This window comes from Astatotilapia calliptera, chromosome 11, assembly GCF_964374335.1.
Source record: "Astatotilapia calliptera chromosome 11, fAstCal68.1, whole genome shotgun sequence".
In the NCBI taxonomy this organism is placed as follows: Eukaryota; Metazoa; Chordata; class Actinopteri; order Cichliformes; family Cichlidae; genus Astatotilapia; species Astatotilapia calliptera.
Window position 1 is genome coordinate 20909632 of NC_137432.1, and position 27160 is coordinate 20936791.

At 39.9% G+C, this 27160-nt stretch overlaps 1 protein-coding gene across 2 annotated transcripts; it reads left to right on the top strand.

Moving 5' to 3' along the window:
• The first annotated feature begins 179 nt into the window (after positions 1 to 179).
• Positions 180 to 26834, top strand: LOC113031488 (uncharacterized). 2 transcript variants are annotated; one of them, XM_026183607.2, is made up of 11 exons: positions 180 to 451; positions 596 to 708; positions 829 to 975; positions 1089 to 1241; positions 2298 to 2407; positions 2506 to 2629; positions 3695 to 3787; positions 4466 to 4534; positions 10813 to 10866; positions 17450 to 17602; positions 26475 to 26834. In XM_026183607.2, exons 1-11 carry the CDS (start codon positions 262 to 264, stop codon positions 26649 to 26651), a joined length of 1383 nt encoding a protein of 460 aa, XP_026039392.1. In that variant the 5' UTR covers positions 180 to 261; the 3' UTR covers positions 26652 to 26834. The 2 variants fall into 2 exon arrangements, with proteins under 2 accessions (XP_026039392.1, XP_026039393.1); XM_026183608.2 differs by having other exon boundaries at positions 599 to 708.
• The last annotated feature ends 326 nt before the right edge of the window (positions 26835 to 27160 follow it).

The following is a 27160-nucleotide window of genomic DNA, read 5'->3' on the forward strand; positions in this document are numbered from 1 at the left end:
AATCATATTAAAGAACCCCGCCCATAAATGGAAAGTGGTTTAACCGAACTAAAGCTCTCCTTAGCAACTTGGAGAAAAAAAATATCATTATTAAAGTCTCGGAAATCTTCTCAATTAAATATTTTTTAAATAAACGGGCTCATACCAACAGGCATATAAAATATCCTCGTTCAGCGTTTCATTTTACCAGCTTTAGTCAGGACCTTTGCTTTTTTGGCCGCTACCCCTCTCCGTAGGAGCAATAGAGTCACCATCCGGCGCATGTGCACTGTATACTTTAAGCTAACTTTAACTTACTGTCCACGCGTGTTTAGAGTCTCACTTTGGGAAAAGTGGGGTTTGAGCCCAGGGATTTTAGAAATATACGACGCGTTTTTCTTCAGAATGGGTGGTCAAGCTAAGGGAAAAAAGAAAAATAAACCGAAGAGGAAAGATAACCGTCCAAACAGGGGTGAGTTCACTGGTTTATCATTTTATTTACTGTGTATAACGTCAAATTCGTACACACGTTTATAGAAAGGAAGAACTGTTATGTTTTGTTTTGAGTGCAGCTCTAATAAGAACTATTGTTACACGTGCACTTGTGACATCTCAGCAGATGAAGGATTTGTTGGTTTATCACCTCAAGAAAGGATGAAGGTAAGAATGCAAGAAAAAGCCAAGAAGAAGACAGCGGAGAAGTACTCAGTAGAGCAACTCCTACAGAAGGTAATGTTTACTACATATCCACAACAAAGGCAGGACCCAAATATGTCATTGCCTTAATATCCTTTTATTCTTTAAATTCTAATCAGCTACTGAGCTTTCCTTATGTACTGTGGTGTACAGACTGAAGAATGCATGGACAGTTTTGACTTTGAAATGGCCAGCCTTTTCTGTCGAAGAGCCCTGGATGTGGAGCCCACCAACCTGCAAGTTCTAGACATGCTGGGACACGTTTCCTCTGAATTAGGAGACACACAGAAAGCTAAAGAAATATCCTTTCTCGCTGCTTGTGTCCATAATTTTGTAATTTCACTACACTGCTGTGATAATTTCATTCTACTCTAATGCAGTGATTGTTGTGGCTTTCTTGACTCCCCTCTCACGTATTTCTACGTGCTGTGGAGCTTAGCCCAGATGTTGGCCACAGTAAGTACATGTACCTGGGACAAATCCACACAGGCCGGGAGGCTGTGGACTACTATACCAAAGGCATACAAGTCCTACTGAATACATTGGAGAAACAAGGAACAACAACAGTAAGTGATTACACATAGGACTACCCCTCTCTGTTTCTCTGGTTATGGAAAGTGAACTAGATGTCATGACTTTGTGTTCAAGGCTCCTGATTTTTTTTCATTTTCACAAGAGGGTGCTATTGGACAATGCATGTCTTAGTGACATGCATTGTTATGACAGATTTATGTCAAACCTATAAGCATCCTGTTGTTTAACTGTTACTGCAGACCTGTATTACTAATTTTAGATATTTACAAAACACTTTATCGACACTACAATGCACTAAAAACTATGAACTGTGAACTCAACTTTGAAACAAAACAAATTTTACACCGAAAATGTGAAAGAGTAAAATGGTAGTTTTGGAAATGGTCAGATGATGGTAGTTTTACAACTTCTGTCTTTTTTCCCCCTCAAATATAGTTATTTATTTAAAAAAGAAAATATTGCTCATTAAGCTTTTTGCAAAAGCAAAGATAAAATGTTTTCTCATTTAGAGGACATAATAATGTGCCATGCATTACAATGTTAACATTAAATTAGAACAAATGGAAGGAAAATAGAATAGAAGAATAAGGTTTAAAAGGTTAGGATACATTGTATTAATTGCACATGTATTAATGGTCAATTTTACATTCACTTATTCAATATTGTTGTTGTTTAACTTTGTGACACCATGTTTATTAATATCATTGTGAGGTCTCTTTATTACTCTCATTCAGATGTCTTAAATATATTAGCTAGAAGTGTCACTTCTAGCTATATAAGTGTGTCAGTACTCAATAACTGTGACAATGAGTCAACATGAACAGAGCAATGACTCTGAAAGTAAATTGGATAAATTTAATTCACGCAGTTTGCAACTCTGATGTTACTGCTTCCTTCCTGCTGTGACATGTTAATATGATTTCAGAGGAAAAGGCTTATTCAGATGGTGTCCCTTTTTATTCTGATCATATCAAAAAGAAAACCTGTCTTAGATTCTGTTTCATATAAGTCTCGTTCAGTCTCTTTTGATTTGTAATGAGTAATATGAACTTTAGAAACTAAAGAAGTCTGCCCTTTGATTCATTCAGGCTCTGGCTGGAGCTGCTGCCCCACCAGATGAGGACCCCGAACTCCCCACAGAGAAGGATGTTAGTGTAGCCTACTGCTCCATCGCTGAGATTTACTTAACAGACCTCTGGTACTGGAGCACACAGAGTTATGCACTTGACACTGATAGGCCTGCCTTTGGTAATATTTTGAGATTTTCTTTTTCTGTGTGTGTGTGTGTGCATGTAGCATGGAGGAGGGGGCTGCCGACAAGTGCAGGGAGTTCATAGAGAAAGCATTACAGTATCGCCATGACAACCCAGAGGCTCTACAGCTTATGGCCAGTTACCTGTTCAGTACAGAGAGAAACCAGGTCAGTCCTCTCTCTCTCTCTCTCTCTCTCTCTCTCTCTCTCTCTCTCTCTCTCTCTCTCTCTCTCTCACGCACACACACTTGAGATGAGTTATCACCACATTAAAGCGGGAATCTGCTGAGTTAATAATTCTGAGCAAATTGAATCGTATGCGATTAATCAGCAGATGGACAGGTCATGCCGATAGGAATGTTAATTACTGGGCGGATCATTAAGGTCATGCAGTCATCTGCTAAAAAGAGAAAAGATGAGGGAAAAGCATATTGGACTAAATTTAGAAAACATTCCACAGGACCTTTTGAGTGTAACATTTGACAGTGAGTTTAGAACAATATCCTAAATAAACTTTCTGTATTTTTACATTACATGTATATTTGTGCATGCGGGAGACATTGCTAAATGAAGAGCATCTTAAACCACTGTTAATAGAAGGCATTCAAGGCAAAGGCTTTTTTGAAAGTATTTAAACATGTTTATTGTTTACTTGAAATGTAATCTAATTGAAATATGGCCTTAAATTACCACGTGGAAGTATTTGTTGGCAGTGCTGTCTGCCTCAATCATCCTCAACATGCACTGATGATACAACGAACAACATTCAGTTCACCTACCACTGTTTTTTGCAAGCTATATGTAATGGGCATTTTCAAACCTCTGTACTGTCTCTCCATACTCTCCATGCACTCATATCACCAAACTGAGCAGCGAAGGATCTGTAATACTACCTGTAAGCTGTAGGGGTCAGGCTGGTTCCAGTCTCACTTCACACCTTTCCACATCCTGTGACAAAGTCTCTTTTTCTTTTTAATTTTTTCTAAGAAACAAGAAAAAATAAATTGTTCCCAAATTAATCCAGGGGTTCTTGGTTTCTGTAGAAAATCCAATAGCTAGTCTGTGGAAGTAAATTATACAGTGGGATTAGTCTGTAGGAACTGATTTGTGTGAAGAGTGCATTCTCCAATTACTAACCCTTACTCCTTACTTACTCCTAACCCTTGCATAAGAAATGAAATGCATATTTTTTATAAAGCTTTTTATATTTATATGCTCTTTTTCTGTGTTCAGGAAGGCAAAGATTACCTGTTGAAGAGTGTTGGAATGTGGCTACCTGCGCTTAAACAGAGAGCAGCTTCGTCCAGCGCAGGGGAAGACATTCAGGTAGGCTGTAGCTGTGGGCTGGTATTTGTCTCACTTCCACCAGCCCCAGTAAGATCCTGGTTTATTTATAAAGCCCCTTTAACTAACAAGATTTTCACAGCATGCTATGCTTTATGCGCAAATATAAGGACAGCTGTACAGATTAAAAACAAAAAAGTAAGAGATAAAGAGGGAATGATAGAAGATGAAAGGTGGAGCACAGACTTCACAAACCTGTATGTATTTGTGTTAGAGTGCACAGAGAGAAAGCAAATAATAAATTCAACACCAGGAAGGGTTTTAAAGTATAAACAAGCAAAGTACAACGTGGAAATTGATAAAGGAAAAATGGCTATAATGTCAAAGCTGGATGGGCTTTGAATAGCTCAAAATAAATTGCAGATTCAAATAATAAAAAAAGTGATGTAAGAGGGTTTGGTGTGATGATTTGATACAATAATCCCAGTGACACCACTCTTATGACTCTTATCTTCGGGAGCAGGTTGATGTGAACACAGCCTGCTGACACTTTGGCTGTGATTAACAGCCACATAGCTGAAAAACGTTTTGTACCTTGAAATTGGATTGTGTTATTATCAGACAAAAGAAGAACTATGTTTGTGGATGCCTGTGAAAGCACTTACTGCAGAGGTGGTTGTATTGTCCTTGTTTTTTGTCTTCTTTCTTTCTCTCCTTCAGAATGAGATCCCTCCGTATGAGTCTCGCATCACCACAGCCAAACTGCTCATTGAGTCAGAGGAGTACGAGGTAAAATGTTTGCTGTGTCGTGCTCGTACACTCCCTTGTTGTTGTTGGTCTGTGTTTGTTTCGTGGTGGGAGGGCAGCCTGGCATTTTTTGCGTGTGCGCACATCTGTGTGTTTGTATTCTTTCCTTTCTGGTGAATAGCACTGAAGGTGGGAAGGCCACTGGAGTTTAGTGTCAATAATTGAAGAGTGGTATTTACAAAAAGGGATAGGGCTAAGGGGGGCACACAAGGGTGGAGGGATTGGGAGGAAGAGTAAAATAAAAAAAAAATAAAAAAATTGAAGCTGTGGTCTGATGAATTGCGGCCATATCTCGAAACAGCATACTTCTCTACTAAATCACTCAGGAATTTCTGGTATTAATGGCCTTGATTTCAGTGGCTCACTGCCTTCAGTTCAGTGCTAAAACTCCTAACGCTGTCATTAACGCTTGAAGTCATTTTCGGTGATTACCGCCACACCAACAGCAGTTTAGCTACTTTCTATTGTGATCCAATGATTAATTTTCAGTCACTCTTGTTGGGTGGTTTATGGTTATTACTTACGGGAAATGAGAACAGTGTCCTTTTTCCCCCCCTTTTTTTTCTCCTCTTCCCCCTCCTCACATCCAAATAGCTCAGCTGCAGTTATATCTTTGGGTGCATGTGTGCGGGAGATGGGCTGTCAGGTGTATCAGTAAAATGACAACGTCTCGGTCCACAGTTTCTGACATGTCGTTTGTCTTCATCCTGCTGTTGGTGTCATGAAACCCGAACCACAAACCGCACCCATTCCTACTGCTTTATAACGTCAAATATTTTGCCATGTGCTCAAGTATGTGTACACACACACACACACACACACACACACACACACACACGCACGTGAAGGGCTATTTGGAGTTTCTGGCAATTGCATTTAAGGGTGAAAGTAGAGTAAAGGCAAACAATTTTCTGTCTGTCTCTCCCAGCCTGGGATTTGGGACTTGGATTTGATAGGATCCTCTCAGCTCTTTGCTTCCGGTACTTCTCTGTCACACATACTCACACACACATTCTCTCACTTTCACATTTAGCATCTCTCACTTAGAAGGATCTATGCACAGTTTTATGCTCTTTGTAAACTTTGCGTAAAGTTGTTTACTTCCAGTAGAGTTATTAGTTGGAAGGCTGTCTTTCGAAAATGGTGCCAGAATATAACCAATTGTCTCTTTCTCCCCATTGAATAATTTGTTTGGTCCCCAAAGCTGGGCCAAGGCTTTGAAATTTGCATTAATATATTTGCCAAAAAATAACCCCAAACATATTAAATAATTTTTTTTCTTTGTTTGTTTTCTGTAACTGCATACAGCAACGTCTAGTAAATAAATGTTAATTTTAGAATGGCACAAGGTGTAGCGGTACTACCATGTTCTTTGGCAGAAACTTCATCTCATGGTCTTTGTCTGTACTTTTGTGTTATGTGGATTGAATTCAAATTAACTAGGCCACAATAAGGCAGTGTTAGTGTGGTTATTATAGTGCATAGTGGTGGGAAATAGAAGTTTACTCAAAGTCTCCACTCTTCCCCAGAAGTCTCCACTGTCTGGTCTTATTTTCCACCCCACAAATTCAGATCAGCACCAAAATTGAGCGGGTTCTTTCTTTGCCTTATGCTCTATCTCCCTCCACCAATTCTCATCAAAATGAGAAAGATTTTGCTGAAAAACACTGGGAAGATGTTTTCAAGACAAACTGTCTTTAGTGGGTAGACACTGTCACATCTCTTGGGCACTTTACTAGGTCATAGACCCGTCTCCCCACCGTCTTAAAACTCAAGGTTTCTTATGAGGGTAGGTGGTTGTCATTAAAAAGCGTCAGCAATAATAATGTCAAACTCAGAGCATGTGCAAATATTACAGTTTATTTATTTTTAAAATACATAGTTATCTTTTATAATAAAAATTTTGTCAAGACTGTGGCTTTCAGTTCTTTTTTGGAGGAAATCTTTAAAAATAAAAAACCTTTGCCACATGAAAAGCTGAATGTGATAGTAAATTTGACTGAGAAAGGGATAAGAGCATGAAAACCATGACATAGGCTGGTTGTACTTGTGCTCCATTGTGCGATTGTCTTGTTTACTTTAAAAAATGTGATAGAAAACATACCAAACACACCGTGTTAATAAATTCATGAAAACATCAGTTTCACAATTGCTGCTCTTCTCTTCAGTCAACTGTTTCTGCAAAACATGGATCTGTGCCACTTAAATTAGAAGAGGAGAAAAAAGTCACCAAAAAGGCTTTTGCGAGTCTTTTTTCCCTCCCTCTTTTGATTAGTTGAATAACTGCCAAGTTTGTTTGTGATTTCCAGAATGGAAATAGATTAAGAGCGCACGAGGGTGCTTGAAAGCAAAAGAAGTGAGAAGTGAGACAAACGTGTTGGTTTTATTGTCAAATATCCCCATATTTGTGAGAGCGCTTGCAGTGCTTAAACAGGTTTGTTATTGGTTTGATTGATGGAAAATTAATTAGGTTTTCATTTGGTTTTTGTCATTTGTCTTCATTAATGTTTGGTTCCAGCGTTTAATATGGGATACTTTGCTGCTGTTAAAAATCTTTAATCTGAATATATCTGATATTTTCAAGCAGTTTGAAGACCATGTTTTCTGAGGTTTCCTGATGTTTTATAGAATAAACTCTAAACAGTTTAATGCAATCAGTGTGGAGATGATTGGTTGCTTACTTGTTTGTTTATCAAGCAAAAATACCAACTATCATATGGTGCCCATCTTTTCCAATATGAGGGTCTCTGTAGTATATGGTAGGAAATATCATTAAAATAGTCACATCAGTCTTCAAGTTTGTTGACCTTTGAATGGGAGTGGGGGCATCAGTGATTTATAGGAATTATGTTAATATATATATTATTTACATACATAATTTATTTTGCTTTATTCTTCTATGGCATAGTTTGCACAAGGTGCTGCAAACATTTTAGACCAGACATCTCTGAATCTGCTGTTCCATCCCACAGGTGCTCTGTTGGATTGAGAGCTGTTGACTGTGGAGGCCATTTGAATGTATTGCCATGTTCAACAAACCACTGGGGTACACCGTGTTGTTCACATAAAGGAATTTACATGGTCACTAACAATACTTGGGTAGGCTATGATATTTAAATGAGGCTCAGGGGCCCAAGGCATATCAAGAAAATATCTCCCACACAATACACCACCACTTATCTTAGCATATCTTATCTTCTCATCAGACCAGGCTGTGTTTTTTCCAATCCTGGGTTGTTCAGTTTTGATGAGACTATGCACATTTTCCGTTTCCTGTTCTTAACTGACAGGAGAGACACCAGGCCTGGCCTTCTGTTTCTCTTCTGCATACTTTGGGTGTCATAAGTGGTTGTTTGAGTTACTGTTGTCTTTTTATTAGCTTGAGGCAGTTTGACTATTCTCTTCTGATGTCTGATATCTCATCAACAAGGCATTTTCTCCCAAAGAACTGCCACTCACTGGATATTTTCCTTTATCGGAGCATTGTCTGTAGCCTAGACACATTTGTGTAGGAAAATCCTAGTAGTTCAGCAGTTTGTAAAAATACTTCTGGCACCAACAACCAAACATTACAAGTCACTTAAATCACCTTTCTTTTCCATTCTGATGCACAGTCTGTAGCCTCAATGTATATCATTGGCTCATTAGATATTTGCATTAACTAGCAGTTTGAACAGGTGTGCCTAATAAAGTGGCTAGTCAATGATATATTTTATAGTCTTGATTTAAAAAATCAAAAAACAGCGTGGTGACAGCGTTTTCCCTACTGTAACACGCACACAAACATTACCGTGATCACCCATCACAACCACTGATTCACTTGCCACACAGCAGACAGACAGACAGGCACCCTCCCCTGACAGCCATTCAAGTGTCTCTTAGCTGAGGCGTCACAGAAGCTGATGGGTAGTTACGCACCTTGTCATTGTCACTCTTCTTTGGCTGTATTTTATTTATTGAATGTTTCTGTTCTTATATTTATTTCACAATGTACAGCTTGTACTTTCCTATATTGCTTGCAAGTACAGTTAGCAGTGACATCCCCAGGATTTATTTACTTAAGTCTCGATGCCCCTGTTTACGTGCGTGTGCGTGCATGTGTGCGAGATATAGCTTGCCCTTGCTTGTAAAGTGATTTGTCTTTCTCCTGTCTCTGCTGTGCGCTCCAGTAAAATGATTCTGTTAAACAAAATTGCCTGAAGATTACACAAATGCAGAAATGGATACATGAGTGCGCGCACACACACACACACACACACACACACACACACACACACACACACACACACACACACACCTTGTGCACATGCCCACGATGGACATTATAAATGAGTTCCTCCACAGAATGCAGGTTTTTTTTTCTTTTGGTTCCTTCAACAGTCCTTAAAATAAGGAGGACAACATGTATGTATCGTCTTGCATGTGTTATTGGTTGTGTGTCTCTGTAGCGCACTGTTGTTTTTCTTGAACCACTTTTGCAATGTTTATTAAGATTTTTTTTTTTAACCTCTCGTCCAATTTTCTGCCTCCCCCCCATCCTCCTTCGTAGTACAGCCTCTTTTTCTCCTTATCTTCATGGGAATATTAATCTTGTTGTTGTTTAGAGCATGAAGCGGCCTAAGAATCTCTGAATCTTTAATTACTCGCCCCTGGGCTGACCGGTGTAGTTAGGAAGATGTGCAGTTGGAGACGATATAATGGTTATCATTGCTCACTTATCCTGGCTCCCAGATATCTCTTGTTCTATTTTTGTAGCTCCAAAACTGCCTGTTCTATCACTTGTTTAATACCCAAGCAGATCTTTTCTCCTATCTTTTATATCTAGTGCTTGGCTCGATTTAGTGTGTGTGTGTGTGTGTGTGTGTGTGTGTGTGTGTGTGTGTGTGTGTGTGTGTGTGTGTGTGTGTGTGTGTGTGTGTGTGCGTGCGTGCGTGCGTGCAGCTTGTGTGTCTGTCACTTTGTAGTGATACAGTGAAAGTAGATAGTAGATCATTCTGAAGCTGGACATGAATCCATTCATCATCGGCTGGGATTAGATGTTTTTGTTTGTGTATTTTTAATCAGTCATTAATTAATTAAGGACAATGGTATTTCAGCTGATAATTGGTCTGGCAATCAATCAACTGACTCCCTGACATGCATATTTGCACAATCTTAATGAGATACTCTCAATTAACCTGACACCCCTTACTCTATGCAGCCAACAGACCTCTTTATTGCCACCGGAACCGCATAGACTTAATGAAAAGAGCAGAGAACTCCAACGAGCAGGAGGGGGGGAATTAGGAAGCTCTCCATCTAATAAGACTCCCTTAACAAGAAACAAGTGCTGCTTGTTGTGCTCATTGTTGTGTGCAGGCTTTTTTGTAGTGTGTGACTGTAAAGTGGTGTGTGTGTGAATGCACAGGTCTGTGCGTGTCTTTTATTCTTGCCCTTCACCACGGGTGATTGGCTAACAGTCGCCTCCAACCTGAAGTAGACAAAAATCAATATATCATCACCTGGGGCCTCACACACAAACACATGCACACACATATACCACAACCACAGGTTCCACAAGGAGGGAGACAGAGCAAAACAAACACCCAGCCTACTTTAGTCAAGGTCTGATTTCTGTAATGGAAACTTCCCACAGAAACTGACCCAGACAGTGCTGTGACAAAGGTCACCTAACATTAAACCCCTTTGAGACCTCACATCGCCTCCACAGGACACTACAGGGAGGAAATCAGACAAATGCTTTAGAGGAAGGAGAATACTGGCTCTGGGTTTGGTTGGTCTTTAGGTTTATCGTGTATCCTAAGGAGTGGAGGGGGCTACTATGAATATATGGTATTGACTGCTCTGGTCTTTCCCTGCTGCTCGTCTCCAATAAAGACAAAATGCTGGGAAAAAAGGCAATGGTAGACGGTGGCTAAAGTGACTATCGACTGTGTGATAAGTACTTGTAAGTGTATCTATTGACGATCATGTCTGTTGTCTTGTTGGTATTGACGGTGCTGTGTATGGGTTGCTGACCTGTTCGATGCTTATCAAACCCTCTGATCCATTTGATTGATTGGGCTGACTGGAAGATGTGCTAGATCGTGTGCAACAATATTGTCTTTACCTTTATGCATGTTGGTTTGTCAGTCAAACCTGAGAATAGAGGGAGTACTGATGAATTTCTACAGACAAAAATGAGTGTAGTATGATTGTTGTTTGTAATTTTAATACATTTTTAAAAATGGTAACTATCTGTTTGTCTCTCTTTAAATTAGATGGCAGTAGATGTGTTGGAGAGTCTGCTAGAAGAGGATGACGAAGTTGTCCAGGTAAGCGATGAAGTCCTGTTCCGGCTGTTGTAATTTAAGGTCTTTTTTTTTTTATTCTACTTTTCATCGTAATTATTTCTCTCTCTGAACTTGAAAATGTAGCGTTTTGCTTAAATGCATGTTTTCTCTTTTGTTATGGGGTCTTTCAAACCGGTCGTGGCAGATATCTGCCCCTCCCTTAACCTGGTTCTGCAGGATGTTTTTTCCTGATAAAAGGGAGTTTTTCCTTCCTACTGTCGCCAAAGCGCTTTTGGCATTATATAAATACAACTGATTTGAATAGGAAGTTGTTGTGAGCACATTTTTCTTGTTTCCAGGTTGCTTACCAGCTTTGGTTGTAGAAAGGATAACATTACCACAGATTTTTAGGCAGGATTAACTTCATAAGCTACCAACCTGTTGGAGGTGTGATCAAAAAGTAGCACAAAAACTTGCCTGATTTAAAATGTGCCTTAAATGTAAGACTAGCCAATCTTCATGGTTATGTCAAGACAGCTTCTAGAATGGTTATTAATTTTAGATCAAGTCCTGTTCTGAGGTGTTACTCTGTGATTTCAGCTTCTGCAAACAGCAAAATTCAGTTGCAAACAGCTTCAGATTTTTTTTGTTATACCTTTTGTGTACCTATGTACAAACTTGCAAACAGCAGAAACAGTGTTGTATGGATAAAAGTGTGGATGTGATTGATACATCTGTAAGTAATCCTGCAGAGACAACTGAACTCACGTATTCGCTCGAATGTCTTTTAAAATTGGCAGATGTGAAAAACTTGATTTCAGTTTGACCAGGGAATACAACCAAAAATACCTACCATTCTACTATTTACCTGTCATAATACTGGTGCCAGGCAAAGTGGGGAAAGAAAGCAGCTGAGTCTGAATTTCAGGGTAGTCTGTCCAGACTAACTTTGGCGATTCTTAATCTTAATCCTGAGTTGCCCATTTTAAAACTTTTTTTTTTTTAATATTTTGTTTCCAATGAGCCAAACTCTTGGTAAATTTTTTTTAACATGGTCTAGAGCAATAGTTCTCCAGGCTTTCTTGTGCTCTCTCAAAATTGTTCTTTGGAGATTGGCTACTTTTTCACTCATTTTCATTTGTTACACCACTTATGAATCATCAAGCATAAAAAAGCCCCTTTACTCAGGGAAAGATCCAGTGTTGTGTATACATATAACAGACAACTTGGCAAACAACCAATTTTAAATTGTTTCCGTAGGCACTTTATTACTAACAGTCTGTCACAAAAACACATAATTTGTTCCCCTTTCTTTTGTCGAATCGATGAAAAATAACAAAGATAACGCAGTTTGACAGGCATAACATACCATTTTTACAACAGCAAGGTGATTCACAAGAGATATTAGCTGAAAAACATTCTCGATATGGTGCGTAGTGTGTCCTTAGAAAAATTAAGGAAGCTGGACAAGTAGAATGCAAAGAAAGACAACAAAAGGACTAAAACAAAAAGTACCTGCAGGAAATGAACAGCGTCTGAAAGTCAAATGATTTAGAAATAAAAAATAAGCAAACATCAAGGACCTGACAAACAAATATTAAAGGTTGCTAAAGGAGGTCATACCAAATATTGACTTTCAAGCTTGTTAGAATTGCGCAAACTCTGTTTTTGCCTTGTATACAGGATTCCCATGTGTGTTTGCATATGTGTCAATAAGTCACTGCACTTGTTACCCATTTTCCTAGCAAATATCTAAAAAATGATTAGAGTGCTTGTGAGTTTTGCTCTCTACTGTATGTGTGCGATAAGATTTGATGTCATTTTTGAGTCCAGTTGATAAGATGTTTATATACAGTCATTGGTCCTCTTGCATACAGTCTTTTTATAATACAGTAGAAACTGCTGGGTAGGTATAAAGCAAAAGCAACTCTTTTTCATTTCAGTGGGAAGGATCATCTCAGTTTATATGCTTAGACAGTATATTAAAAAAATGAATGTAGACTCCAGGTTCGCAAAATTATTGAATTTTGTAAATTTTGGACTTTATGATAAAGCAGTTTGGGCGAGCGTATCTTGTGTTGACTATAGTAAGAACTTGTCACATTCAGTTTCAAAATGCGAAGAGTGCAATGACCAAAATGCTCACCTCAAGGCTTCAAGACAGAAATACAGTAATCTTTGGATGACGTCATAGCGGTTCACACATCTAGAGCTTAGTTCCTTCTGCTGAGCTCTGTGTACTCCCTGCATTTGCATTGCTTCATCTCAGCACTTATGTGCTCACACATAGAGTCTGGCGCTGAACTTATTAGAGTGAATTGCAGTAGTTTTCTGTGCTTTAGTATGAGCTCTGTGCTGTCAGTGTGCTCAAAATCCCCACTGTCGCTGCAATAGAAAGCGAAGGTGTGCCACTAAGTGTCAGACAGAAAAGCACGGTCGTGTCTCTCTCTCTCTCTTTCCCCCACTCCCCCTCAGGCTCAGCCTCCCACACACCCCTCAGCTGACAGATTGAGAGCAGTCATCAGGGGGCTGAACTTTTAAACTCACTTCAGAGACGCACTGCTGTGACACTCAATTTGAGCATGCCCACAGCCAATCAAATATTGGTACTGTCACCAGTTCTGGTGGTCAGAAAGTGTATCGTCTGATCACAACATGGGTACATTGTTAGAGTCATATCTGTGATGTCAGAAATGTATGACAGACACATTTAAAAGCATTATATTCTCTCTCTCTCCCTTTCTTTCACCTCTTTGTCTTACTTTTTCTCTTATTTCTCTCTTAAGTGCAGCAGATAAGAGGTTAGCGCTCTACTCCTTCTTCTTTCTCTTGCATATCTCAAAGTTGGAACCTTACTTATATAACGTTAAGTCTGCAAAAACAAGTGAGCTACTTTCTTGCAAATCTTGTTTCAAAGGTATTCTGTTGATTCATGATGCTTTTGTTCTTCCTTCAGTAGCACCATATGGAAACTGAGATGTGCCTTCACTTTGAAATTTCAATAGTCCCAGCGATTTGATTGACACACACAAAATGTATTTTATTACGTGTGCCTCGGTCTGGGGTTGGAGTAGGACACAGTGGATTCTCTGAAGTTCTTAATTAGCAAACTTTCACATGTTTTAATTCTGAGTGCAGATGCTCAGGCAGACTATACTACAGACGCAAATATTTCACAGTGGACCATCTGCACAGAATTTCCTAGCATTGTTCTGAGTGTTTAAAGACAGGCTTCTTATTTCTGAAGTTAAAATTTTGAATTTAAGTGACCCAATTACACTGTCTCACTTGAATTTACACATTTTATTCTAACTTCTGCATTCAGGGAAATGTTTTAGTGATAAAAATGTCGTACCGCTGAGCCTGCAACAACACTACATTTCTCCAATGCTGCTGTTGTTCTGATAAGTATGGCTGCAGGGGGTAGCCTCCCACTCAGCATGCTGAGTGGCAATTCTGAATTCAGTGTGCCATGCCTTGATGTGTTTGTTAGCTAAATGGTTGATTTGGCAGGGGCGCTGGTCCCTACTGCCTCTGCTCTCAGTGAATAATGAATAAAGCTAATATTTGTGTCTTGATGCTTGAAGAACAGTGGGTGGGTGATCTTTGGCCTGTGATGAGAGGCGATCTCACACCTCCAAGTTCACTGAGAGTTGAACGTGAGAGTGTTTAGAGGTAGAGGATGAAGCACAAGTTAGTGTTTGAGATTATGCAGAGGCAAAAATGTGTTATTGTGAAAAAGAAAGAAAATTAGGTACTTTGGTGTCTTACAGCAAAGTAACTTACAGTTAAAAATATCATTCCCTTTTTGAACTCTGTGGAGCAAATGATCTATTTTAAAAATATTGCTCTAGGTTTTTTGATATATATTCAGCTGAGACGAATCTTAGTGAACTGATTCTAATACTGTGAGTTTGCTAGGTACACCTTTTCAACTGCTCATTAACAGAAATATCTTATCAGCCAGTCATGTGGCCACAGCTTAATGGACATGTAGACACGGTCAAGACATGACCTGCAGTTCTCTGGATGAAAATACCTCGTTCATGCCAGAACTCAGAGGAGAATTGCCACACTGCTTCGAGCTGACTGGAAGGGAATAATAACTCAATACCCAGTTATTAATCCAGAGGTATGGAAGAGAACATCCCTGAATGCTCTTCATTGAAGCAGATGGGCTACAGTAGCAGAAGACCACACCAGCTGCTCAGCTAAGAACAGAAACCCGAGGCTACAATTTGCAGCAGCAAAATTGGACAACTGAAGGTTGGAAAAATGTTGCCCGGTCTGATGAGTCTCAATTTGTGCTGTGACCTTTAGATCGTAGGTCAGAATTTGGTGTAAACAACATGAAACCACTGATCCATCCTGCCTGGTATCAACAGTTCAGGCTGCTGGTGAGGGTTTAATGATTTTGGGGTATATTTTCTAGGCACACTTCAGCCCCTTAGTACCAAATGAGTATCTTTTAAATGTCACAGTTTGCTTCCACCAGGATATTGTGGTGTGACGTGAACAGTGACGTACAGTTCGCTGTGCTCCAATTGCCTCCTAAGTCTCCATATCTCAATCCAGTAAACCAGCTTTGGGATGTGGTGGAAAATTAGATTTTCATCATGGACGTGCAGCTGACAAATCTGGAGCAACTGTGTTATCCTATCATGTCGATATGGACCAAAAATCTCTGGAAGAATGTTTCCAGCACGTTTGTTGAATCTGTGAAGTGGAGTAACATAGTAATAGCAAGGTGTACCTAATAAACTGTCTGGTGTATATGGTACAAAACTCTGATTCATACATGATAAATAATTGTTTTAGCATATTAAGTAATACTTCAAAATGCAGTTTATTTAATCTGGTGTTGTGTCAAAAGATAAAAACATATTTTAAAGCACATATTTGAATATTCTCACATTGATAGTGAGCTAGTAATTCTCTGGTGGGCAAATCAAAAATCCACAATCATATTTATTGGTTTAAAACTGTATGGTATTTAAAAGCTTGACTCAGTAAATGAGTATTGCACAACTGAACAGATGTTTTTCTTCTAAAGCAGACGCAAGTAGTAAGTGGTAGAAAATCCCTCTTTGCAGTTTATGAGCAAGAAAAATACCATGCTGTGAAAACATTTAGACACTTAAAGAAATGAAATGGCATTTATGTTGCATTGTTCTACTCCTATTCACGCCCTTATAAAGGTCTTTATTGAATTTGTACAGTGCTTTGTTTATTATACACTTATGGATGGATGCATTTGGAAGTGTGTGTGGGTGGGTGTGTGGGTGTGGGTGTGTTCTAAGGTGTCGAACCATCAACAGTCTAATTTTTGATAACCTGCTCAACTTCCCAGGTAGGGAGGGGTTTTAATAAGCCTCATGACTGTGACTTATTCACGACTACAAATGTTTTTTGTTTATCAGTTCACTTCATTTAGTGGCTCTTCATGTATTCCCAATGTGTAGGTGATGCATCTCAATTTGTTTGACTAGTGTGATGATCGTATACTGAGCCAAGTGAAAGAGATGGGGCCATTCAGTTGGCAGCTAGATTACCTGGTTAATTCTAAGAAGGTATTTGGATGTGGTAGCCTAATAACAGCCTGTGCTAAAGAACAGCTTATCTATGATTTAGATGCATTAGAGCTGTTGTTTATCTGTGACATCAGGATTTATTCTGTCTCAGAATAAACCTTTAGGATGTGATTGCATGCTTAGGCTCAAAAAGCCTCGACACAGTAAAGGCAGGGAGTCGGTGTTACTTTATTTGAGGGAAATCTGTGTATATTCTTGCTTTTCTGAGCATTTGATAAACAGAAACATCTATGATGTTTGTGTAAATGATACCCTAATCATCACAACTTCTAAACTAGCAATTATAGTTATTCCTAGGGATTTCTTTTCTTCCTTTCAGTATTGTCGCTTACAAAAATCAACAGATTGTAGAACGTCCTGCTTTGTGAAATATCATGCAGTCACAGATAGAGTCTAAAGTGTTGAGACTCCTTGTTCTTATTTTAGTGTGATAGTTCTTGGAGTCTTTTGCTATATGTTTGGGATCACAAAAACATACTTGTGAGGAATAATAAGGTACAACACTCGAATTATTTGTGGAATCAAACCATATTAAAACCATCATTTAATGTAATGGCTAGTGCAAAACTGCCAACAGTCTAAATTGTGAACATGATATGAATTTAAAGGCCCAGATGTTATTTTCCTGAGGCAATTCATTTTTTCATTATGTTATATTATGTTACAGTTGAGTATTTATTTTACTAATTGCATCTTTTGCTACAGAGAGGGGGAAAACAAACTGAAAATTGTGAAAACGAGAATTTTGAAGTTAATGGGAAGCTACACTTATGGGCTATCATTTGTAAATGAGTACATTATGTCATGATTTTGTCAGGGTGAATTATTATGTGAGTGACTGATTGCCTGTGCGTGTCTGAGACTGTGTATTTCTGGTTCCATGTAAAATGTGCGAAACCCGTTTGTCAAAGACGGATGTTGGATTTCATTCTCTCTGAGGGTCAGAAAATGTTTTCCCCTTGTCGTAACTGACTGTCACTCTAAATCTTTGCACCTCACAACACATAAACTGTCTGTGTCGCTTTGCCTCGCAGGTGTGGTATCTCTCTGGCTGGGTGTGCTACCTCCAGTTGGAAAAGGCAAAGGAGCAGCAGGAGAGGGAAGGAAGAGAAGCAACAGAAGAGGAAAAGGAGGAGGGGACGGCATTGAAGGAAGCTGCCAGATCATACTTGACTAATGCTAAGAAGGTAGTCCAGTCATAATGACCTCATATATATGTTTCTAAGCTAAAAAGCTGGGGTGTAGTGGAAAGAGTGAATAAAAACTGAAAGCTGTCATTTGAAATTATCCAAACCCTTTTATTAAACTTGGTACACAAAGTTAATAAAAGGTTAAGATGACTGCTTTAATGATGCACTGATGACATGTGTTCACTGGCAGTGGTTTTTGGAAGTGTCCCTGAGTCTATGCAGTGTTTTTCATTACACGGTCGCATCTGTTTTTAATGTAGTACTGACTAAAGGTCTGAAGAGCAAGGCATCTCGGCACTGATTTTTAGCCTTGTCCCTTGCTTAGAAAGATTCCTTCAGATTCTCTGCATAATTTAATGTTATGTTGCGTAGATGATGAAATCCACCATTTTTTTTTTCAAGCACTGTTCCTAAACTTTTGAATCATTTATTCAACCAGAGTTGTAAAGAACTCCAAACCCACCTTAGAATCTGCTTGGAATACCACATAACTTAAATTAAGACGTGTTCCAGCAGGTTTAAACATTTGTTGAAAGTCTGTGTGCTACAATTATTCAGCTATTTGATGATGCAAGTCATTTTTTTAAATGTGCATTTTACATAAAAGCAAACAGGGTTGTAATATGAGCCATTAAATCTAAAGCTCAGTATAGCTGTCAATTATCTGTGATCTCAAAATAAATGATTCTTTGACACTGCACTGCCATTGTAACACATGTGTGTGTACTTCACTAAAGCATGTCCTTTCAGGACTTTTTTTTTTAACTTCTAGTACATCACATTTATCCATCTTAGTTATCAGAATCCCATGGCCAGTGCCTCATTGTCTTTTGGCCGTATACATGCAAAAATGGAACAAAATATGTTATGGTCCCGACTTCTCAATGGTGATTATTTGTCTTACATTACAGTTAACGAAATGTTTTTCTGGTTCGGCAAAAACAAAGAACATGAAGATGCCACTCTGAGGTCTGACTAATTGTGATGAACATTTCTTCCTATTTTTTCTGTAATTAAAAATAAAATTCTTCCAAATAGATCAAGAACACAATCTTTAGATCAATCTATAATTAACGCATGATTAGCTGCAGACCAATATACAGTTTGTATTTTTATATTCTAGTTATGTGTTTCCTTTCGTAGTTTCTGAGTAGTAATTGTGGGTACAGATGGTTATATCCAGCACACTGTCACAATAGTTAATTCTTCTGAGAGCTGGTTGTCATAGAAAGGGTACATGCAGTACTGCGAATGTGAGACGATCCTAGCTAAGCTTCATTGTTGCTGCGGAAATGTCTTTGTATAATCTCAAAGAAGTGTAAATATACCCCCTACTCTCTTTCCTATTCCCCCTCACACACACGAGCACACTGTCTAATTCATTCTGTCGTTCTGTCAGGGAGTAATGCCTCTATGGAGCAGTGATTCATGTTAGTCTAAAATCCAATAGGCTTGTAAATCAGACAGCACGGAGTGACGGATGGCAGGCCCCACCTCTGATTTTTCTTTTTTTCTTCCACTCTTTGCTTTCCTCTCCATTTCACCTCCTCACCCAACTACACACCCCTTTTCCTTCTCTCCTACCCCGCCGTGTTCTTCTAGAGATGAGTAGGGACAGCTTAGTGACAATATATTGACGTCTGTCTCTGTGGCCAGCGGTGTATTGATGGGCCTATCTAACAGGCTTCCACTGGTGATGTCCACAACTGAGATGGGAGCGAGGTGGACTTGGAGCTGCCAAGCAGGAGAATGGAAGAATCTATCAGGATAAAAATAAGTGTGTGCAGTGTGTGAGATTTAATAACTGGGGAGAAAAAATAAAACAATCAGAAAAAAAAATGGAACTGAGAAATAGGGTCATTTAAGTACTAAGCCATTCTTTGCATGGACAAAAAAAAGAATGCAAAAGAATAAAAAGGTGAAAGACTGGCAAAGAATTGGGTGAGGCATCGGAGCATGACAAGTAAACAGCAAAGCAGTTTCTTTGTAGAGTGAGCGAAGCAACAGGCGCAGAATAATGTGAAAGGTAAATGCACAAAGACCTTGAAAAGGTGAGATGGAATGTGGAGGGAAAACAGCCCCCTCGTGGTACATTTAATTCCACAGCTTGGTACACAATGTACAGATGTGTGCATCTGTGCATTGTGTAGCCGCGATGTGCAAACAAAGCTTGGATATAAAAACATTTTTTAATATATCCGAGCTTTGTTTCTGAGCATTACTGTGAGTGTTAATAATTAACGATGAGTCAGTCTGCTAGTTAAAATGGTCTCCAACATGGAAATGAGGCCTCAAAGCCCAATGGCTTGTTTTGGCGCCGGTCCACTTCTGTGCATACTTTATGGCTTTGTCTGTGTGTGTGTGCGCGCATGATATACTGAGCATTCAGGCATTCATAGGTGCTCTTATGTTGATGCATACATTTAATTTAGTTGTGTGTGCCAGCTTGCATGCATATTATTTGTTAAGAAATTGTTTGTCATTCATCTTTTTTCCTGATCGATACTTGTTCACTCTCATGCACTATATTCAGCTGTGAGGCTCTACAAAGGAATGATGGGCAAGAATGGATGGGTCAAGAGGACAAATAGGAAGTGTAGGAGGGAGAGCAGGAGTAGAAAAATAAAAAATGGGGGGGTGAGGAGGGAACAGATTGGATGTTGGGTGTGTGTAGGTGCGGGGCGTGTAGCTGGTGAATAGTGGCGAGGGTAAAATCAATAGTAAACCGGACGTGAAATGGAATTTGAGTCTCAGCCAGATAGGGTGCGATTGAAGAGGGATCTGCAGTGTATGCACAGAGGACAATGTTATATATGTGTGTGTGTGTGTGTGTGTGTGTGTGTGTGTGTGTGTGTGTGTGTGTGTGTGTGTGTGTGTGTGTGTGTGTGTGTGTGTGTGTGTGTGTGTGTGTGTGCGTGTGTGCAAAGAAGCTGCAAGGCAGCTAGGGCAAACAGAGGTCAAAAGCTTTACTATTTGAAGTGTCTGAGACGGTATCCCATGAGCACAGATTGTGGGTAGGATTGGTCTAAGGTGTGCTTGTCATGTAATTTTAATGCCTTTCCCTGCAAGGCTGTGACTGGGGGACTGAGGTGTTAAGTTGTAAGCGTGTGCGTGTGCATATGTGTGTGTGTGAGTTTTTGGCCATCACTTCACATTCAAAGGAGCTCTAATTAGGGGCCAGCCTCAAAACTATATCACAATATTACAAGAAAACGTATTTATTTATGGTTATTTATCTAAAGATGTAGCAAAAAATACTGATCAAAGTTTTATCGATGCTTGCAGACACCAGCATTTGTGTATGTAAGAAATGAAGGGCAATTTTCATCTTCCTTTTCACATGAGCTACTGTCATTGATGGCACGCTTCCTAATTCAAAGTGTGAATCTGTTCAGTCAAGGTACCAGCAGCAGCAGCATTAGTGGTGACTAGGGATGGGTACCGGTGTCCGGTGCCATGATGGCACCGGTTCTGACATAAACGGTAGTAACCAGACCGAAAAGCAGCGCACATTTCGGTGCTTTATTTCGGTGCTTTTTTTTCCTGAGCTGTGATACACTTTAGATTCTAGCCAATCATTTTACGTTTCCGAGGATAGTAGGCGGGGCCAGGTACGTAGTATGTTCTGTTAGAGCAGAGCTACAGATTAAAAATGCCCAAGGCGAAGCGGTTAAAAGTCTGGCTGTACTTCATAGCAAAATATGCAAACTCAGCAGCCTGCAACAAGTGCTTTAAGCTGATACTGTGATACTGTCAAAGGAGGTAACACCTCAAATCCGATGAAACACCTGGCGACGCATAGCGTTTTTTTTAAAAGCCCAGAAATGCACCGTATTTGATAGCTTGCTGCGAGACCTCACACCGAGCACATCTACTGCGGGTGGGTTGCCTGTTATGCAACATCCCCCAAAAACACGAAGAGGAGAGTCCTGGCCCCTAGCCCTGCCAGTGTAGCAGGGATGATGACGGCAGCAGCAGCCGTTCTTCTCTGCGTGAGTAGGCTAACCACGTTATTACATTAATGCATGTAAGGTGAACTAGCAAACATCATCATAGCTACATGCTGCTGTCTTCTTGTTTGATGGCAGATACTCCCTTCACCCTGGCTAAAAAGGCTAAAATGACCAAAGAAAAAGTGGAAAACAGTTAAACATGAGAGGTTTAGGACAAAGTTTGTGTTTTTTCCATTGTTTAAGCACTGCTTCCAGCCAAGAGTGATACCATATATGCCCCATAGCTGCAGAAAAGGCTAACATTGTTATATTTTTACAAAAAACAGCTGAACATGAGAGGTTTTTGGACCAATTTTGTGTTCTCCATTCTTTAAGCACCGGTTTGAGCACCGTTTAAGCACCGGCACCGTTTCAAAAGTACCGATTTGGCACCGGTATCGGATAAAACCTAAACGATACCCATCCCTAGTGGTGACACACCATTATATCCAAGTTAAATGTAAGCATAAAAGTAGCTGAATTTATGGGTTTTTCTGGAAATTGTAGCACTTTAGAAAAACAATGACTAAAGTAACTTAACCTTGTGAGTGTTCAGGAGCTATGCAATACAACTGAGAAACATTTTATACCTGGGAATGTTTTATCTTTTTAACCAGCTGCTTGAAGCCCTCCTTTACTACCATGTAGCTTCATCAGTAGCTAGCAATGCTTGGTTGTTTATCTTTGGGTCGCGCATCTGCAGCTGCTAGTAGCTCCTCGTCCTTCATAGTGTGGTTCTAATCCACAGTGATTTTTGCCTTGAAGCATGTTTGCTTCATGGGAACTGTTTTCTGGGTTCCCACGAAAGATGTTGGGGGTTGTTGAAGCAGCTTCTTTTTTAAGTAGCAAATTGTCATCTGAGGCTGACATGTGGTTGTTCTGCACACTTTTCCATCATGTCTGAAATTATTAGGGGTTGTTATCGTGGATGATATGATGAGCTCTAAGCACCATTGCTGGTGACGGAGTGTGTTGATGTTTTTGCTGACAGTGATACAGAGAAGTTAAAAGGTAGAAAATGTTTTGAAACAATTACTTTAATTATAGCTCTCATGTTTTTGGGAGTGCTGTGTTTTGGCAAAGAAAAAGATGGTGATAACTTGATTGTAGTCACGGAGAAACTTAAAAGAAGAGTAAGATTTTACCATCATTCTTCAAAATAGTATATGTGTGTGTGTGTGCGCTCGCATCAGTACAAGTGCTTGATGAGCGTAAGAAGACCTGTCTGCCTCCTTGACAGGAAGGTCATTTGGCAAGAATGTAAGTGAAAGAAGGCAAAAGGAAAGTGCACTGAGGGAAAATAGTCAGGACACAAGCTGGGAGAATGAAGGTATTACCAAATGAAATAAAGGCTGAGATGAAAGTGGAAGTTAAGCACAGGTGTGGAGCAAAAGTTGAACAATGATGGAATGATTAGGCTTTTACTGCGTAATCAGCCTGTCCTTTTGTGCGAGTTCTAAAAAAAAAGGTTTCTACCAAAAAATGAGAGGAAAATATATTTTCTGCGAAGGGTACGTTTGTGCTTAATAGACTTTCGTCCACTTCGTGCTGGACAATCCTGTTAATCTATGCTGACTCCTACCATAGGAACAACACATCAGACATCTTTGTCTTTGCTTAATTGGAGTGTTGAGTTAATGCATTTTTGACTTTTTCTTCTTTACTGTTCGATATTTCAAAACAAGCAGAAGGCCCCTGCAGGTTTTATTTAATGACCATAAACAGAATGAGGCTTCATTCAGCTCCCAAAGCACCGTTGCTTACTTGAAATAAACATAATTCTGTTTTGAATTAAATTTCATGGGCCCATTCAATTCTATTACCGGTGATCGGAGCTGATGCTGTCGTTATCATGAGCTCAAACTTGCCAACTCTTCTCAGCAGAAATTTCTTCACTGAGTGCTGCCATGTTGATTTATAGTGGATCGCGTTACTAAATGTCGGAGAACCTGGAGCTCAGTGATGAATTATAACTTTCAATTTATTTTTCTCCAGTTCCCAGGTGAACATGCACTGGCAACAGGCACAGCAGAAACATTCTTGAACCTTAAGAAATAACATACAATACTAATACATTTTATGTGCACTCGATATTTTTTTTAAGTTAATTCTAAAGATATTCGATCAAATTTACAACTCACCATCTTTTAATTAAAATTGTCATTTCAGGAATGTCCCATGATGAAATAACAAAATATGTGGCCACACTTTGAACTCTTTGAGGCTCTATTTAGTCATAACACTGGTTTAAGCTTAAAGATGCCAAGATTTTAGTTTGGAGTGACCAGAAGGGACAGGATTAGAGATGAGTACATCATAGGGACAGCTCAGGCGGAGCAGTTTGAAGACAAAGTAAGCGAGGCAAGATGGTTTGGACATGTGCAGGGGAGGGGTAGTGGATATATTGGACAAAGGATGTTAAATATGGAGCTTCCAGGCAGGAGGGAAAGAGAAAGACCTCAGAGAAAGTTTATGGATGAAGTGAGAGGGGACATGTAGAGAGTTGGTTTGACAGAAGAGGATGCTAGGGATGGGGTGAGGCAGATGAACTGCTGTGACGACCAGTTGATGGAAAACAACCAGTTTAAAATAAATACTTAAGGCACTTGTCAGTGTTGGTAAAGATGCTAACAGGCTGAAGAGTATCATTACTTTTGCAGGTATGCTGCTATAAACCAATATATGTTGGCAGAAGTTACATTTTGTTTTGATGATCACCCTGGTAGAACAAAATTTGGTACGTATCCTTTATATAGATACTGAGATATATCTTTGAATATGGGGCACAGCCAAGTCTTTGGTCATTACCCTCTTGAATGCATGCACTAAATGTAATGGCAAATAATCTAATAATTGCTGAGATATTTGGACCCACAAACATCAGATGGAGCTGTATTCACATCTGACAGACAGATCAACATTACCAACCTCTGAACAACAGCTTAAAAAAGGAATAGCAAGCGCGCATCGCTGTCGGTACACCTCTGTATGTGCAGGTGTATAATATGCTGCATGTATGTGAGTGTGTCTGAGTCGTTATGTCCCTATTCAAGCGTGCTTTGGGCAGTGACTTAGGGCTTGAAAGTAGAGCAAAGTGGACCATGAAAAAGTTATACGATCAGCCGCATTCTCCCTCCCTCTTCAGGCAGCTCTCTGAGCCGTGAAAGGGAGAAGAAAAAACATAGGCTGTTGTAAATGAGAAATGCTTGTTTTTTTGCGACGGCAGTGCTGATCTCAGCACTCATTGCGGAATGTGTAAAGAATAGCTCTGGTTTGTTTAGCTAGCTGAAAGTATCACGTTGAATAATCGCACCCTGTCCAGCAGACACAATGTGCTATTGATTTGTAGTACGTATATCTACATATAAATACAATTTCCAAGTAACGCTCAGTATGGTAGAACATAGAGCACCTTTGCTGATGTTCACTGTATCTGCTAGATTATTTCCTTTTTGAAAGACATCCACTGCCCGCTACTTATTACCCAAGGCTGCAGTGTGCAATTATTCTGGGTATTGAGGCAAATCTAGTATAAACCCAACCCAACTTTGTTTGGTGTAGAAAAACATCTCTAGGCATTTCAGAGTGACACTGGCAGAATGTGTGTGTGTGTGTGTGTGTGTGTGTGTGTGTGTGTGTGTGTGTGTGTGTGTGTGTGTGTGTGTGTGGTGCTCTAAAGAGTCTGAGAGGGTCAAATCCCCTCTGCATCAGACCCTGTGCCTGGACCTAGGTCACACTCCACCTCCTTGGAGCTCCAACCTGCAGAGACAGCATCCACTTAAGTACGCACACACACACACACACACACACACACACACACACACACACACACACACACTCTGCACATTCTAACGCTCCAAATGAGTTCCCATGGGACTGCATGTCTCCTGTCAGGACCTGCTGTTGCTTAGAGACTGGTCCTGGGGCAAAGCAGTCACACACACTCTTCTTCACTCTCCTGGCCTTGTTACACTTTTAGTAAGAATGATGGCACTCAGCTGCTGATTGTCCGTGAGCATAAAACACTGTGTGCTTGGTTTTAACTGCATTTGGTAGACGAAATAGAGTTATATTCTTAGATTATATAAATCCACCAACTGCCTTTTCCCCCCTCTCTAGTTTTGTTTCTGGAAAGAGCAGCAAAAATATGAATCGCTGCATCCTCTCTCCCGTGTTTATGTAATGTATTTGCACACAGAAGCGTAGTCTTGTGCTCGCTGTCCTTATTGGTAGCCCGAGTAGTTTTATCACCCAGCTCCATTTTAAGTTCAGCAATTACATACAAGCAGAGTATTTTACCAGAGATAAATCTACTAGCTGCTTAGAGAACGGGAGTTTTCTATCTTGCTTTCTCACAGCGTGTTTCACTGGGGTAACTCTGATTATAACACAACCATATGCGCTTCGATTCAGGATACATTTCTCCGTGTCTGTGTGTGCATGCATGTTGAAAGAGGAAGATAAATGGTCTTTCTGCCTCCTCGGCTGGATTGTGCATCAAATGTGCTGATTTGCCAAAATAAAGACAAAAACTGTTTACCAGCGTTTTGTGGGCTGCTGTGCTGACAGAATGCAGATGATTTTGGATATTTCAAATGTCCTAACCGGCACTTAGAGACTTAAAACCTGAGGGCTGCTTACTTCCCTCAACTCAAATCTCCTGCTTATGAATGTGGTAGTGACCAAGCTTCTGCTGAGAGCCTTTCACTCACCATATCATTACTTCAGTTGCCTCTACAGTATAATTTTGCACTTTCTGTTTGGATCTCTGCTTTATAACCTACGTTCTAGTCAACATTTTCATGGTTTCCAGTGTACCCACGACTCTATTATACGCTTGCATCATTCTTTGTTTTTTGTCTTTTTCGCTCTGCCAGCTGTACAATAAGCTTCGATGTGACGACCAGCCGATGTTGGAGCACGTGGAGCAGCTTCTGGGCGAGCTGGGGGGAGAGGTGGAGGGAGAGGATGCAGATCCAGCCTTGGATGAAGATTTTGAACCCTGTAGTGATGATGATGAAGAGGAGGATGCAGAAGCACCCATGGAACACTGACCGCACCTCCCTGCTTGTATTTTGTGATTTCACTTTTCTCCCATCATGTCTCTCTGTAGTTCATGAGATCTCAAAGGTGCCTTTTTTTAAATGGTTTTCCTCTTCCACCTGCTTATCAACGATTAAATCTGAAATCCACTGATATGCACAAAAGAGCGGCATTAAAAGCAGCAGTCTCCTCAATCTCTTTCAGCCAGTTGTTTAATGCTTTCACTGAAATAAGTCCGTACTTGAGTAATGCTTCCCTTAATCTCCTTGACAGAAGTTTATTAAGAAATGAGTTTTAAAGCTTTACATCTCAGCAGCAGCAGAAGCTGAGCACCTTTGAAGGCTTTTTTACCTCTTATGCGCACCCACGCTCGGTTTCTACAAGCAAACATACACGACACATACAAACAACAACACAAAGGGAGCATGTTAATTACTTCAGCTCTTCCTCAGTACGACAGCAGGAGCGTTCCCCTCTGAGAGTGCAGAGTGAGCCATCTCATGTAAGAGTTACTCGAAAT

Bases quoted from the DNA above. Each gene is read 5' to 3' on its own strand.
- LOC113031488 (XM_026183607.2), top strand. From the start codon at position 262: ATGTGCACTGTATACTTTAAGCTAACTTTAACTTACTGTCCACGCGTG. The intron at 976-1,088 runs ATATCCTTTCTC...CTCCCCTCTCAC, and splicing joins ACACACAGAAAGCTAAAGAA to GTATTTCTACGTGCTGTGGA. The intron at 2,630-3,694 runs GTCAGTCCTCTC...TTCTGTGTTCAG, and splicing joins TCAGTACAGAGAGAAACCAG to GAAGGCAAAGATTACCTGTT.